The 17,394-nt window shown below is 42.1% G+C and overlaps 1 protein-coding gene across 1 annotated transcript in view; it reads left to right on the forward strand.

The window, feature by feature from the left end:
- Nucleotides 1-17,394, forward strand: part of SEC16B (SEC16 homolog B, endoplasmic reticulum export factor) — a 51,965-nt gene that overhangs the window by 17,527 nt on the left and 17,044 nt on the right. Inside the window, 4 exon segments of the mRNA XM_089518322.1 lie at nt 2,021-2,132; nt 3,714-3,819; nt 6,595-6,735; nt 14,759-14,872. Of these exon segments, the coding sequence (XP_089374448.1) occupies nt 2,021-2,132; nt 3,714-3,819; nt 6,595-6,735; nt 14,759-14,872 (473 nt within the window).

Here is a 17,394-nt window from a genome sequence, read left to right on the forward strand (position 1 = left end):
TGCTGCCCGAGGAAGAGAATTTCACTCTACATGAATCCCTCAGAACAAGACAGAAGGTGGGTAAGCTCTGCAGAAGCCTGGATGCTCATAGCAAAATAGAGGATGGGCAGTGGCTGTTGAGCCTCCTATTCTAATTGTCAGGGCTTCTCCTGTAATTCCACCTGCTCTCATTCTTTGTCCAGTAAGCAACCATAGAATAGTGGCAACCATTCTGCTCTCTTAACATAAGAGCTACTTTTCAGCCCCAAAAACCCAGGGCCAGGCCAAATATGATGTTTGTCATGTGAGTAGCTGTGACTTTTCCCTAAAAACAAACAAACAAACAAACAAACACTAGCCAGCATGGTGATGGTAGTTGGATGAGGAGTCAAACTGTGACTGTGATATGAGGGGGCCTTAAAGTGTTCTTCTCCCTCTGTGCCACAGCCCCAATTTATTGCATTATGGTTTCTATTTGCTTTAATAAAAGCACCCATGCAGGGCCAAAAGCAGGATCTGCCTTCTCTTGAGTTAGGATGAATTCCCTGTCTCAGGCAGCAGTGAAGATGAGGTGACTAATTGTTCGCTCACCCTTTCCACCAGGTGTGTCACTCATTGGTGGCTCACTGGAGTGTGGAAGCAAAATGGCAAGTGCTCTGGAGATCCCAACCAGCCCTACTCCACTCAACCCATGGTGAATTCTATAGTAGGGGAATAGTGGACCAGTCTGTTCTGGAGTAGCTGCCCATTCTCTTTCACTCCATGTTAATATTCCAGAGTAAGACAGATGGTAGCCAGATTTTCTGCAGAAGCCTAGGTTCTTAGAGTGAAACAGAGGGTGAGCAGTAGTTCTGGAGCAGAAAAAGAAGCTGCTGCGGCTCTCCAAATGTCTTCCTCAGAGCCAGGTGCCTTGGGAGGGCGTCTCTGCAGAACGGTGGCAGCAGGAACTGGGGTGATGATAGCCATGCAAGTCCTTCCACCCCAGGCAGATAGAGAGCCTGTGCCTTAGTTGATCTAACCTATTCCTCATTCAAAAACTTCATTATGTGTCATTTCACTTCCTTGGGAGGACCGACATATCTGGATCATGGGGCTTCTGAAGCAGGCAGATTCATAGACCTGGTACAGACGGGCCTCGTGGCACGTCTTGATGACGTGCTAGGGTTGCCTCGGGGCGTCGCGTACATCAAAATGCCGGTGCCCTGTACAGATGGGTGCCCCCATTTTGACGCGACAGATGCCTAGTGTCTGCACGTCGCGGCACCATAATGACATTGCGAGTGCACCATTGGCACACTGTAGCATCATTATGGCACTGCAAAAAGAACCCGCTTTTTGCGGGTTCTTTTTGCTCAATGAGGAAGCCGTGCGGTTTGTCCGCTGCGGCTTCCTCGCAGAGCAAACCAGGGCACCAGCAGACTGCCCTTTTTGGGTGGTCTGTACCAGTCCATAATGTCTGTGGCAGGAGCTAAGGCATGGTTAAGCAGAAAGAGCAGGAGCACAGTGTAAATCTAAATGCTGAATCTAGCACCCTGCTTTCTGGACTCCTGTCTTCTTCTAGCAAAATTGGCACCGGTTGGAGCACTTCCTCCACACAACAATCATACGTCCATTCTTCTCCTACACAAGGCGTTAGTTTTGCTTAGCAAAAGCTCAAGGAATGGAGGAAGGCCAGTCATTGCTGTTACAACCCCTTTGCAGCCTGAACACTGAATAAAAAAGTTGATGAGATCAAGAAGTGCTATATCCCTATCTTGTGGCTTCTTTTGCTGTCTTGGCCTTTACATCTGCTTTCTTGGAGGACTGGATTTGGATGTTCATGGTGTAATGCTTGCATTTAACTATGCAGAAAATGGCAGAATAGTAAGTGAAAAATGAAGAGTCCGCATATTTAAATGAGAAAAAGTCTGGCATAAATTTTAACTTTACAGAGAAGGTTGTGATGAGATGCTGTGGTTCCTCAATGAATCCTCCCCTTCCTTCCTGCAGAGGCTCTCTTGGCCTGATGATTGCATAACTTGCTGCTCTTTTATCTATCCAGCTGCCAAGGGGTCCATTGAAGCAGCTCACTTCTGTTACCTGATGGCAAATGTTCCCTTTGGGCACTATGGAATTAAAACAGACCGCATGGTGTTGCTGGGTAGTAGCCAGAGGTGAGTGGAGCCTTTGGAGAGGATGGTCCAACTACATCTAAAGGTTGCTTGGGGGAAGGATGAGGCAACCAAGGTGTAGTAGGTCTAGTATTGGACTGGAAGATCCCCCTTCAGGTCTTCATTGAGTTGTGAAAACTTATTGGGGAATTTTGGTCTAGTCCCATTCTCTCTGTTTCATTTACCTCTAAGGGTGGTTGTGAGGGTAAAATGGGGAGGAGAGGTCTCATATAATATCCTCTTAAATTGACTAGATCAAAGGGTATGGTGTACATGCAACTGGCAATTTATATACATTACCTTGGTATTGCAGTGGTGCTGTAATGCAGTCCAGTGTTACTTCTAGAGTAGTGTGAGGTGGGTGTTGAGATTGCACAAGCACAAGATTGCACAGGGAGGAATAGTGGTGTGCTTTCCTAAGCCCTCATGAGCTGAAGAGAGCTATGAGTTGGCTGTAGGCTTACATGTGTCATCATATAATATCTTTTTTTGGCCTGCTGTTGTGCTTCCCACAAGACCTTAATGTGTGGGTAGCAGTTAGCAAGTGATGTAGTTTTCCAGTAGCACAGCACTGAAGAAAAAAAAAAGATCAGGCTGTAAATGAATGTATTTTATATAAAATGTACTATATTTAATTACAAGCCAGCTGCAATTTTGTTAAAAAAGCACCATTTCTTGTCTTCTGTCAAATACTGTCAAATGGATTGGTTTGTGCATATTGTACATTGGTATCTAGTGCATCTATGTTGACTTTTACATGTTATTTAGAGTCAAATACTAAATGCTATTGCATATCATCTGTCAGACACTTTGGTATTTTACTGCTGGTAAAATCAGATGTGAAGTGCTGAAGTTAAGTATCAAATATTTATCAAGCTAGAGAATATTTATCATCAAAAATAGCAAATTGTCAGGAGAATTTTGTGGGTCAGTTAGTTTCAGTTTTCAGGAAGGAGGGCAGTGCTTTGCATTCTGAGCTGGCACATGAATGAGTGATACCACAAAGCAGAGCAAGAGATCAGGTTTTTGTTTCTGGATTCCAACATGCTCCATTGAAGTCAGCTTCCCTTTAAGGTGATGCATGGTAGCCACAAACAATTTATTCATTCACCGTAAGAGGCATTGCTAAGGTTAAAAATCCAATTTAAGGAGCCAACAGTTCTACTTATGCTAATGACACTCTGGCTGGATAATAAGGAAAGGATTTTAACGATTCATTTCACCTTTACGTTGTTCATTCCTTATTAGTATTACAGAGCCAAGCACTTCTTGCATCTTTAAGCAAGACACGTAACTAACACTTAAAGTAACTTCTGTGGAATCATGATGTTTTTAGCCCTGACCTTCATCTCCTGTAGCTAAAGCTCAGCTAACTAAAGCATTTGGGAGCCAATGTGGTGTAGTGGTTAGGGTGAACTAGAAAGTCATTTACTCTGGCTCCTGTGCTGACAGCTGTGTTTCAGCTTTTTCAAGACTTAGGACAGTCAGGGGATGGAAGGGAGCCTCGGCATCAATACCACCCCACTCTGGTTTTACTCTTAGTTGTGTTCTATCCCTAACAGTCTCTTGTCTTTTCCCACCCAGTCAGCCATTCTCCCACTTTGCAAGGACAGAGTGTATCCAGAGGACTGAGATTTTTGAATATTGCCAGTTGCTTCAGTGCCCCAAAGCTTTCATCCTGTCTTTCCAGGTAAGAGGAACCCTCTATGTGAAACCAGCAGTTTAAGAAACAGTGCATGTCCTATGTCTCAGTGCAGTGAAATGGACTGTATTAGTAAATGCTTTTTGGAACAGGGACTCTCAAATTTTGTCATACTGAGATTCCTATATGGAGAGAGCTTTTATATACAGTAGTGCGAAGCAGTCTGCCTCAAATGATACCAGTGGGGCAACTGTCAGGGGACAGGTGAAGAGATAAAGGAAGGAAAGGGTAACTGACTGTTAAAAGTCTTGGTCTCCATCACAGATGTGGGACCACCACCTGAACACCCTCTCAAAGCAGCAAAATGTTGTGGGCCAGCCCCAGACTGCAAATACAAATCATTTGTGCCAATATTATAGTGGTTCTTGAAATTCAGGTGTGCTGTCAGTGGTCCTTGAGATTTTCTGCTTGCATCACACCCACTTACTTACACAGTAAACAGAAAATGATAAAATATTAGTCCTGCATATTTCAAGGGCAGAATAAATCTAACCCCTTGTCTGGCAGAATGATGCTTTTATCAGGATTTTAAAAGCTCAAATGACAGTTGATGATCAGTCACACGTAATTTTTGCTTCATACCTTTTCAAGTCAAAGAACAGCTGTGGAAACTGCAATTCCATGCATTGGTGAGAGTGGCTGGCTGGACAGCAGGTGCAGTGTGTGTGTGTGTGTGGTTTATGCCATTTTCTTCTAGACATTTTTCTACTCTAGATAACCATCCAGAGCTACCTGTTGCAATAAGAAAAGGGTGGAGGGGGGAACCTTTGTCCTTTGTATGTTATTGAACTCCAGCTCTCATCAGCCACAGGCAGCATGGCATGGGGATTGTAATCTGCATTGCCAAAGATTTTACACCCATGTGCTGTGGTCGGAGTGGGTGAACTCTGGCCTGTAGACCACACATGGTGTGCTACTGTGAATCCACCCCACCCCCTGCCCACCACTTTTTTCATTTTTGTTTGACTGAAACATACCCCTTGAATCCTTCTGATCACTTCCAATTCTGAAAAAGGCTGCTCCTGGGCCTAGGACACATGAGTGGTGGGAGGCGAGAAAACACAATGAAATTGTCCCCCATACCTAGCATGTGTGGAGGCATTTTCAATAAAACAAAATTGGGATGTATGGAGAGAGGTGCAGCCCCCTGAAGTGTGGAGGGAGGAAGACAAGTGTGGATTCTGGAAGTTATCCACTCATGTCTTATGGATTACAATGGATCTCCTCTGCCAGACTGTAGCAACCAGGACTGCACAGTTCAGAATAAGTGTGTATTGCTTCGCATAGTTTATAGTTTGAGCTATTTTAATGCATAAATTGTTTATTTTAAAATTTTACACTTTGTGATTTTAGATTGTATGCTGTAGGCAGGTATTATCTTGCTTTTGATGTTGATGTAAAGTGTTGTGCAAAACTTAATAATAATAATAATAATAATAATAATGCTTTGGGCTAAAAGAAACAAACCAGCAACAGTAAATTAAATAATAAAATAACACCAGAGAGATATATACATGGCTGCATCACATATGACACACATGGGCAACTGTGCCAAGGGCCACTTTTCAGGATGCGGAAACACTCAAGGGCCATGCTTTTGCTCCTCCCCAGAACCAGTTGGTTCTTGTTGGCTCCTGGCAGCTGCAGTCACAGTGTTTTTGTCTCTTTCCAAGGGAGTGCCTTCCCCTTCGCCATTTCATACTTCTGTAGTGTAATAGTCCTGAAGCACAAGAAGGAAACACACAAAAGATTTTGGCAGCATATTGTGTTGCTGCAAGAGTGCATCACCAAATTTTGGCAGTGGCTTATTTTTGTTTTACTTTATGTTGGAGCATTCAGGGAGTTGTAGTGGTTCAAAAATGGTGTTCAGGTTACCCATTTGCCATGATGTGTGTGTTCATTTGTGAGCCAGTTTTTTTCAAACTGTATGTTGGAATGGACATAGTACAGTAACCTGAAAACCAGCCCAACACACAATTTGAAAAAAACTAGCTCCCAAATGAACACACACACACACACACACACACACACACACATATATCATGGCTTATGGTCATCTGAATTTACAGTCGTTCCTCCATATTCATGGATTCAAGCATCCACAGCTTGAAAATATTTTAAAAAACGATAAATTCCAAAAAGCAAACTTTGATTTTGCCATTTTATATAAGGAGCTCCATTTTACTGTGCCATTGTATTTAATGTGACTTGAACTTCCATGGATTTTGGTGCCCACCTGGAATCCTGGAACTAGCAGATACCAAGGGCCCACTGTACTTCAATTCACACTGGTGATCATAATCAGTGACTTCCACCTACACAGCAATGTTATTCTATGGTGTAGCTACAAACTCATACTGTTCTCTCAAGATAAATTTCTCAGTTTGGTATTTGAGATGAAATGGAAGAGAATCAAGACTCACTCAGAATTTTTCTCAGTTATGATTGATTCTTTGATCTTCCACTGAGAATTAACAAATCAGTTGAACAATGCACAACCATTTCTGTATCAGGTTTGCATGTTCCAATTGATCTCCACTACAAGAAGAGGCCAGTATTATTGTTCCCAAATATATACTAGGAACTTCTTTTTTCATTCCTTTTTGCCACTAGAGTACTGCTGTTTCAAATGTTAGATAGCTAATTGTGAAGCCCAGCTTCATGGAGGGCTGTTGGGATGTGTCATTAAAGAAGTTTTCACACATGTCTTATTCCTCATTTGTAGAAGGTATTTATTCCACAGATCCTAATTTTCTTTTACAGGTGTACAAATTGATTTATGCCTCTTACCTTGTGGACTATGGTCTCACTGCCCAGGCCTTACATTACTGTGAAGGGGTTGGAATGGCACTCCTTACCCAGAGCCAGAACATGTACCCTGTCCTCCTGGAACAAGTCATCAAGGTGAGTCTTTGGTGATGGATGAGTGAAGCTAAACAGAAAGCCACTTCCATCTCTTCAAGCTGAACTGTTAAATAAATGTAGGGAGTTCCTGAGGATTTAGCAATGAGATTCAGATGTCCTTTCATAATGTAATTGTAAGAAAACATAGGCAGTGGAAAAGGTGTATTCACATTTTTGCATTGTGCTGTGTAAAGTGTATGTGTTTGTTGGCATGTTGGCTAGTACACACTTGTAGTTCTGGATATTTGACAGATTTATGGAGGGAAACATTGCTGTTGTTGATCTATAACTGCCTGTATCTGTTACCACTATTTAGCCTAGGTTCTAATTGAGTTTGTCCCCAATTTCCACTTTGTAAATTGTGACCTGGTGCCTTAGAATACAGTGTTTCCTTACCCACCTTCACCACGCTGAAAAGAAACAAACAAAGCTAGGAATTTATTTGGCCAAAGGTTGGGGTAATTTTAACAGGGCAGAACCTTAGAAGCTGGCATTGTGTTTCTTTTCAGATGTTGTTAGACTTCTGCTTCCAGCAGCTGTAGCTGACATAATGTATGGTGAAGAATGCTGGGAGTTGTAGTTCAAGGAGGACTGCATGATTCCCAACACTGTATAAAACACATGTATCATCTCATACCAGTTGAGTAATTTTATCTGCAGAGATCTCCTACAATCTAAAGCATCCAACACCCAGATTGTGACATCGTGAATTGATTTCCCCTTGGGCATTCTTAGAAGAATTTTGTCACTGTAATCTCTTAAATAACTGAATAGCTCCAGTGTCGGAGTGGAGAACATTTTCCTCCCCAGCAAGTACATTTCCCCTCATTCTAAAGTCTAGATGTTGACACTTAACTCAACAGTGGTGATTCACCCAGAAGTATCATGTTAGTCTGGAAACCAGCCTTGTGAGGAGTAATTTAGGGAGCTGGATATGTTTAGCCAGGAGAAGAGAAGCATAAGAGGTGATATGATAGCTCTTTTTAAGTACTTGAGGTGTCATACTGAGGATGGAGCAAGCTTATTTTCTGCTGCTCCAGAAATTAGGACAAGGAACAATGGATGCATATTACAGGAGAAGAGATTCCACCTCAACATTAGGAGGAACTTCCTGACAGTAAGAGCTGTTCATATGTTCCCTTGGAGTGTGGTGGTGTCTCCTTCTTTGGAGGTTTTTCAAGAGAGGCTGGATGGCCATTTGTTGGTGGAGCTTTGATTGTGTATTCCTGCATGGCAAGGAGTTGGACTGGATGGTGCTTGAGATCATCTATGATTCTATTGCAGCAGAAAGCAAAAATTAAAAAAGGAAGCCTTGTGGCATTTTGGGGACTATCCCATTTATGGTGGAATAGGTTTTCATGGTCCTAGGCATGTCCAGATACATGGCAAGGTCAGAGAGAATATATTGAGAAAATTTATTTGTAACAAAGTGAGGCTTAAAAGACATGTCATGTAACAGGCAGTTGTGTCCCTAAAGTTGGTGCCACCTTGTACGAGTGCCTGGTGCTGCTGAGGGTGGCACCAGGGGCCTAAATGCCTACCCAGGGGGAAGTGGTGGCCAGGCAAGTGAGGCACTGAAGAAGGCACGAGTGGCACGTGTGTGTTCACTTCTCTTTCCCCAGTGCCTTGGCCAGCTGAGGGAAGCCAGCCAAAGCTCCAGGGAAGGCAGGAAGGGCCCATGCATGTGTGCATGCATATGTGCACTCACACAACTTCCCCATTCCCTTGGCTTGTTAGGCCCAGAATATCAGGGTAGTGGGGAAGGCAGGAGGGATGTGCGCTTGTCCCACTTTCTCTGACACCTTGGCTCCCTTGAGAGCCATGGTAGCAGAGAAGTGGCAGCCCTAGTAGCAGCACTACATCCCCCTGCAGTGAAAGGAGGGACAAACCAGGGTATCACCCCTCCTCTGAGGTATCACCTGGTGCGGTCTGCACCTGCCGCACTCCTGTGATGCCACTGGTAACATGACACAAATGAAAAGGAGGCCTAGGTAAAAAGGTAAAAGATCTTGACAGAGTGGGAGTGACCAGTGGCCAAACTGTGTGTGATATTAAATGTGGTCTCTGGCATTGTGTGTTTCTTTCAAAAGCTGTAAATAGCAGCTGCAGCAGTGCAGTACCAGGAAAGGTTATTTTGAACCTTGCCGGGCATACCTCTACTTTGTTGAAAAGCATCCATATCCTAAAGATGATATAGGATGGAAGCTTCTTTTGATGCTGAGAAGGGAGGGATTCTCCCCTGGTATGGTGGTACAAGAGGCATAGGAGAATAGAATTAACCCCTCTCCCTGAAAGATTTAGTAGACATTTATTTAGTAAACCACAATTGCATCAAGATGGTATCTGCTGGAGTTTGGTTCCAGGACCCACCATGGATACCAAAATACATGGATGCTCAAGTCCCATTAAATACAATGGCATAATAGAATTGTGTCCCTTATATAAAATGGCAAAATCAAGGTGTGCTTTTGGGAATTTATATATTTTAAAAATATTTTTAAGCCATGGGTGCTTGAGTCTATGGATATGGAGGGCTTACTGTAATAGCATTTTTGGCAGGTACTTATTGCATGTCTGTCCTGTTACTGCTTTGCATTTAAGTCATTGGTGGAGTGTATCTTTTCATTGACAGGAAAACCCATCAATGGCTCCCACTGTCACTGCTTTTCTACCTCTGCCTCTGCCAAGATAGGTTCCTTCCATTGCAGTTCCAACGCTGGCAGTCACAAGCATGAGTGTGTATGATTCTCCTCCTCTCCCACCCTGTCTCCCCTCAAAACAACAGACTAGTGTGATAAAGTCTTAAGAAAGAGTCCTGGCAAGGTTAGCTCTGGTTTCACTTCTCACCATTAAGGAAACCCCTCCTGGTTAATCCAGCACATCATCCCTTTGGGTTGATCGCTTTGCACTCCTCCCCTCCCTGATTGTCAGCAGAGTTGTGCCCTCCAACAGAACAAGGGATATTTTGCAACCACACCAACATCCCACCCAGCATGGGACCTGTGTCTGCTTCTCCTCCCAATGCTTAATTTTTTTGGAGAGTGGGTTAGGGTAGAAAGACCTGTTTTGCAAATCTTTATTGGAGTGAAAAGACCCATTTTGCAATGCCAATGGAAAGGGGGGGGGGTGGAGTGGGGGAGGGGGAAGAAAAGAGCAAGATAGGAAAAAGTGAGGACTATGAGAGAAGCAAAGGACAGAGGCAAATGAATGTTTTCAAACTAATGACAAAATAGCGTGATTGCAGAAGATATAATAGTGAGTGTTTTTGAACCAGTATGTTGCTGGTATCTTCCCGTTTGCTTCAGTAATGTAATTGCTTTAGGATAGTAGGCTGATGTGGTAAAGCCAGGAATCTCCTTGTGGCTGTTACTATATCAGACCATGGATTTAATACGACTGACCTTAGAAAAGTTACATTTGGAGACTACAACATCCAGCCAGTTTGTGAGGTAAAGTCACATTTAGTTTAGACATTTCTCCCAAACTGGCAATGTACTGAACAAGCAAGTTATTCACCAAGATGGGCAGACTTTTCCTAGAAGAAATTAGCTACCCACAGATCCTTTTAGGTCAACTGTAATAGTATTCCCTTTTGTAGTATATCTGCTTTCAGGATTGTTAAGTAATGCCAGGAATACTGAAATTCTCCCCTACTAGTTTCTCTGTTTTCAGAGAAGTAGCATATTAATCTCTTTCAACATAAAAAGAAGGAAGAGATGGGGAGCGGAAAAAGAAGAAGGAATGTAGCAGTACCTTTAAGACTAACCTGTTTTTATGTTAGCTTCTGTGGATATAAACCCACTTCTTCAGATGCAGTTTATCTCTGTTATGAGGTTTCTTTGTGTTACTGTTTGGTGGCGGCATAGGATAGCCTGGATTGTGACTTGGATTTATATCTGAATAAATATCTGATTTATGTTTGCATTTCTCAAGCCTGGAAAGGATGTGTAGATGCAAGCATTTCATGTTTGCACAAACTTGTTTATGTACATGGATGTTTCTAGCTAGAATGAAAGAGTCTGATATAAGGGATATAAATTAGCAGTTCCTTTTAGCATCCCCCTGCACAGTTGAATATCCTGATATTTTTCAAAAGCAGGTTCACATAGAGTTGATATAAAAAATCCAGTCTCAAATTTCCCATGGCAGGTGTCAAAATAGCCAATCTTTATTTTCTGGGAAGAACTTCTTTACCTGGTCAAAGATAATTAAGAATGTGTCAAACCATAATCAAGAGCTTTTGCCTTTCCTTAACAAGAGATTCAGCTGTATAAACATTTAGAAGAAATCCAACCCACCCACTCCCCCATTGATGGAGAATATAACACAAATTACAGAAGTGATGGAGGTTTAAATTAGCTGAGTTGGTTATAAGCCAAGCTGCTATTTCCTCTCTAATGTTTCATTTGATGATAATCACATTTGCCTAATTTGTGTTTCATGGATTCATATATGTATTAACACAAATGTCTGCAAGCCCCTCAGTTTGAAAAACAGCTCTAGTGAGTACCAGGAAATGCTTCTCTTGAACAGAATTTGGAGAAGGTTGTCACAGGTGTGATAGGTGTCACCGTTCAGAGAAGCCATTTAGTGAGCACAGCCATGTAGATATAAGAAAGGAGTTGCTGTGGACATAAGACTGTGTTCTCCATGGTTTCCATTGAGCTCCACAGGATATAATGAACAGGCTGCAGTCTAGGAGATTGAAGCATCAGCCCAGTCACTACTACTTCCCTCAGTGGGCATACTGCCTCCTCCCTGCGCTTGTAATAGGAAAGTTCATTATATTAGCTTATTAAAAATGATCCCCAGGCAGTAAGAATGTGCATGGTGTAGTTCTGTCAATTTTTGTTTACTTCTATCTTCTTACAGCATTCTTAAGGGGCCCTGGTGGCACAGTGGTTAAATGTTCTAGTGACAACATTGAAGATTTTCAAACCTGGCAGAATCGCTGGTAATTCGTCCCTGAAATGTCCCTGAAACGTGGAGGAAGCTCGCGTGTATGAACACCTGGCACGCTTCCTCAATCGTCATGGAATTGTCACTCCGTCTAACATCCCTGAATCGTCTCAAAGTGAGCGGATTTCTTCTGAATGGAAACTGTGCATTCAGAGGAAATCCGCTCCCCTTGAGACGATTCAAGGACGCTAGAGGGAGTGACGATTCCATGATGATTGAGGAAGCGCACCAGGTGTTCATACACGAGCACTTCCTCCACGTTTCAGGGATGTTTCAGGGACAAGTTACCAGCGATTCTGCCAGGTTTGAAAATTTTCATTGTCAATTAGATCCCAAGGGCTCCAAGGTTGACTCAGTCTTCCATCCTTTCATAGGTTGGTAAAATAAGTACCCAGATTGTTGAGGGCAATTGGCTTATTACAGATTGTAAACCACTTAGAGAGTGCTGAGTTCACTATGAAGCGGTATAGAAATGTAAATGCCATTGCTATTGCTATTACAGCATTTCATGGAATATTAGTGTTGGAAAGGATTGCAAAAGTGTTGGAGAGGATTGCAAAAATTCAACTACCTCTAATGCAGGAATACACAGCTAGTGCACATCTGAAAGATGCACATCCTACCTTTGTTTAAAGCCCTCCAATGAAAATGCCTTTTCCCAAGGCTGTTTTCTCAATATGTTGCATAGTTCAAACAAATGCCCTTACTCATACCCTATGAACAAACCTCCATGTAGATAAGATGCAGTTATCAACAATAAGAGTTGTCATTCATTGCATAAAAACAATGAAAGTGCCACTAGTTGCAGAAGACAAGACAGAATATTGGTATATTATGATTGCTTACTTCTAAGTCCTATCAAGCATGACACTTTTTGCTCCTTTCCACTGTGTGAGGTTTGTTGGTCTCTAGATGTCCAAACTGATCTGAGATGAAGGCGGAGATCAGTGTGATGGGTACAGCAGCTGTGGCAAACAAAACAAAAAAGCTGTCACCTAAGTCAGTCCAGCCAACACTTTCTAAGGGACTTTATTTGGATTAACCAGAAAAATAGTGATCTGGATTTTAAGTTTCACAGAATTCTTTCTTAGCCATTATATTATGTAAAAGGTGGCACAAAGAAGAAAGATGCTTTTGGCAGTGTTAAAGGGTAAACATCTGTATCTCATGTACTCCACCTGTCAGTTTCATGATGTTGATCTGGGACGTTCTTTGCCGATTTAGAACAGTTTGAGGCTGAGAGAATATGACTTGCCCATGGTTACCCAGTAGGTTTTCTTGGCCAAGCAGATATTTCAACCCTGGCCTCCAAATTTGAAGTCCAGTGCTCAAACCACTACACCAGACTGGCTCTTATCTTAGTGGCACTGGGCTTAGGTTTAAATATACCTATTGGCCTAAGCCAGGGGTACTGGCTTATACTTGTCTGTTCTGTTCCTAGGAGTAAAGGAGAAATCACTCTAACCTTTTCCCTTCCTAGTGAAAAGCCGCAACTTGTTGTCCCCTTTTCCACTGAGTTCCCCTGTGATACCTACCAATGCTGTCAAAATGATTTGAGGGAGAAAGGACCAAAATATAAATTCACAGGTTTTTGCCATAGAGGGCTGGGCCTATCTGACATGGGTCATTTGGAATGCTAAGTTGAATGTTCCTTAAAACCTGCAGGCAGAAAGTAGAAAGATTACTATTTGGGGATTATAGCTTCCCCCAAGCAGTATGATCACTGTCCATGTTGGATGGGGGATTCTGGGAAGTTAATCCAAAATGGCAGCTTTTTGAAGCTCTGCCTGCAGGGTGAAGAGTCTTTGTTTGAGAAGCTACTGAATGCACAACTAGTTCTCACACTTGAAGTCCCTGTCTTAAATATTTCAGATAACATTTGCATTTATTTCATAATCAATCTTGCCCTGTCCTTTTTGGCAAAGGCATTTGTATAAATGATCACAAAAAATGAAACTCTGTTTAGAAATGCCTCTTTCCTAAACCCAGTGCGTGAATGGTGTATAAAAGGGCATGTTTCAAGCCCCAGGAAAAAAGTAGGGTATAAATAAACCAAACCTATTCAAGACAAGGTGCTGCATCTCTAATTTCTCTGGAATGCAGCACACTTGTCCCTTCACCACCCTCACTACCACCTTGGCTCCTTGCCTGAGGAAAGAGCCAGGTTGGTGATGAAGCCATGAAGGATGTGCTTGCTTCTCTACCACAGTGAGATGATAGCTCCACAAGGTGTTAACCCTCCTCTGCGGTGTCACCTAGTGCGGTCTGTACCCCCCAAATCCACCCAGTGATGCCAATTTTTGGGTGGAAGCTTTCCCCACTTAAATTGCTGGCATCATCCCTCCTTTATCCAGGCTGAAGAAGACCTTTCATTTCCAGAGAACCACTACCAAGTAGAATAGAAAATTCAGGGAGAATAGAAAATTCTGGGCTAGACAGAACAGTAATCTGGCTTAGCTAGCATGCAGCAGTTTCACATGTTTTGTTCTAGAACTTGGATATGTTGTGTCTTTCAGACTACAGCTTCCAGAATTCCCCAACCAGCATGGCCATGGCTGGGAGAGTTTGAGATTATTCGAGAAAGTAAAATTTCCAGCCTCTGTTCCAATTGCATTAATCTAGAATGGCAACTGAAATGTTTGGACATTTTCCCTCTCCATGATGTAAACAGAAGAATTATCTTTCTCTTAAAATCTCACCAGAGCACCATTCGATCTGTGAAGTGAATTATTATTACAGTATTATTATTATTATTATTATTATTATTATTACTATTATTGCAAGACAAGTCAAGTTAACGTTTATTGTACTAGCCAAAGGCCAAAAAGATAAGGGAATCTCGCAAAAACCCATCTAGTAAGAACATGGAAAATTTAAGTAATTTTAGGCTGAAATATATTATTATTATTATTATTATTATTATTATTATTATTATTATTGCTATAACCCTGTGCTTATTTGTTTGATGTCTTAAAAAAACACCTCTGTTCACTGATCCCAGCAGTGACAACTTGCACTTTGGGATAACCATTGATGGTCTCTTCTCCCCTTTCCAATGGCTCAGCTGGCAGAACGACTAAAACTATCTGATCCACGGCTCCTGGAGAGACCTGAACAAGAAGTGACTTTGGAACCAGATTGGCTTATAGAGCTTCGAGACCGACATCGGCAGTGGGAGGTGAGAATTGTGGAGTGGAGTGAAGGTGGACTGATTTGGGTGGTATAGAATCATAACTGGAAGAGACCACAAGGACCATCCAGTCCAACATGCTGCCATGCAGGAGCTTACAATGAAAGCACCCCTGACAGATGGCTATCCAGCCTCTCTTTAAAGATCTCCAAAGAAGGAGACAGTGTTACACTGTCTAACAGCTCTCACTGACATGAAGTTCCTCCTAATGTTGAGGTGGGAATCTCTTCTTCTGTAGTTTGCAACCTATTCTCTGGAGCACCAGAAAACAAGCTTTCTCCATCGTCAAGATGACATCCCTTCAAATATTTAAAGAAGGCTATCATATCACTTCTTAACCTTCTCTTCTCCAGGTTAAACATACCCAGATCCCCAAGTCTCTCCTAAATGGGCATGGTTCCCACACTCTTCACCATTTTGGTTGCCCTCCTCTGGACACGCTCCAGCTTCTCCACATCTTTTTTGAATTGTGGTGCCCAGAACTGGACACAGTATTCTAGGTGAGGCCTGACCAAGGCAGAATATAATGGCATTATTACTTCCCTTGATCTAGACACTATACTTCTATTGATGCAGCTTAGAATCGCATTGGACTTTTTAGCTGTAGCATCAAACAGTTGATTCATGTTCAATTTGTGGTCTACTAGGACTCCTAGATCCCTTTCACAAGTTGTCTCATTAAGCCAGGTGTCCCCCATTCTATATTTATGCATTTCATTTTTTTGTCCTAGGTGCACTACCTTACATTTCTCTATGTAAGCCTTGGTGGCGCAGTGGTTAAATGCTTGTACTGCAGCCACTCACTCACAAACCATAAGTTTGCGAGTTCAATACCAGCGAAAGGGCTCAAGCTCGACTCCTGTCCTCTGGGGCATTAGCTATTCCTCCTAATTTGGTATCATCTGCAAATTTGATAAGCATGCTCCCTGTTGTTTCATCTAAGTCATTGATAAAGATGTTGAATAGCATTGGGCCCAGGACAGAACCCTGTGGCATCCCACTGGTTACTTCTCTCCAGGATGAAGAGGAGCCATTGGTGAGCATCCGTTGAGTTTGGCCAGTCAACCAATTACAAATCCATTTAACCGTTGCATTGTCTAACCCACATATTACAAGCTTGTTTGCAAGAATGTCATGGGACACCTTGTCAAAGGCCTTACTGAAATCAAGATATGCAATATCCACAGCATTCCCTTCTTCTACCAAGCTGGTAATTTTAACAAAAAAAGAGGTCAGATTAGTCTGGCATGACTTGTTTTTCAGAAATCCATGTTGACTTTTTGAGATTATGGCATTCTCTTCTAAATGTTCACAGACCCTCTGTTTAATGATCTGCTCTAGAATCTTTCCTGGTATTGATGTCAGACTAACTGGGCAATAATTATTATGATCCTCCCCTTTTTGAAGATGGGGACATTTGCCCTCTTCCAGTCTGCTGGGATTTCTCCTGTTCTCCAGGAGTTCTCAAAGATTATTGGCAATGACTCTGAGATTACATTTGCCAGCTTTTTTAATACCCTTGGATGTAGTTCATCTGATCCTGGAGACTTAAATTCATTTAGATTAACCAGGTATTCTTGTATTACCTCTTTACTTACTCTGTGCTGCTTTTCCCCTGTTGTGTCCTCTGCTTCATTTTCCTCAGGTTGAGCACCCTTTTCCTTTTGTGAGAAGACTGAGGCAAAGAAGGTGTTGAGTAATTCTGCCTTTTCTCTGTCCCCTGTTAGCATTTTTGCCATCTTCTCCATGTAATGGCCCTATCATTTCCTTCTTTTTGCTGTGAATATACCCCCAAAGCCCTTTTTATTGTTCTTAACCTCTATAGCAAGCTTGAGCTCATTCTGATAGGAGATCAAGCCAACAGTATTTTTTATTATTTATTTATTTATGATATTTATACCCTGCCCTTCAGTCCTAATGGCTATCAGAGCGGCTTACAATTATTATTTTTAATTGGACAGTAGGCAGAATACATAACCAGAGTTGGTCATGAGATTAGACTCTGTGTATGGTTTCCATCTGAATAATCTAATCCTAATCTCATCATGATTATATATATAATATATAATATATATATAATCATTTAAGCTCAGGAAGCCTTCTGTCTATCTCACCTCACTTACAGGTACACATGGTACATCACCTTTTCTCTCCTTTCCACATCACTGCTGCATCCAGAGCCTTTTCCATTTCTTCTGTGCTTATAGAGGGAAAAGGATGCTAATCTAATTTAAGAAATAAAAATGAATATGAAATTGTGTCTCTGTGTGGTGCACAGTGTATATGTACACACACAGAGACATTCATAAACAATATAAATAATAACACAATAACCAGGCCCTAGATCAGTTCAGTACTAGGACTAGCCAGACTCATCTATATTTTTGCTGTTGTATTGTTCCATTTTTACTGTAATTACTGAATATGCACAATGTGGGAGATCACAGCATCACCTGGTAGCATCTGCAGGCTTCCTGGCTCACATCTTCTGCTTAGACCTCTAGCAGAGA

This window comes from Sceloporus occidentalis, unplaced genomic scaffold (genome assembly GCF_023333645.1).
Source record: "Sceloporus occidentalis isolate IW3139 unplaced genomic scaffold, rSceOcc1.0.p SCAF_3, whole genome shotgun sequence".
In the NCBI taxonomy this organism is placed as follows: Eukaryota; Metazoa; Chordata; class Lepidosauria; order Squamata; family Phrynosomatidae; genus Sceloporus; species Sceloporus occidentalis.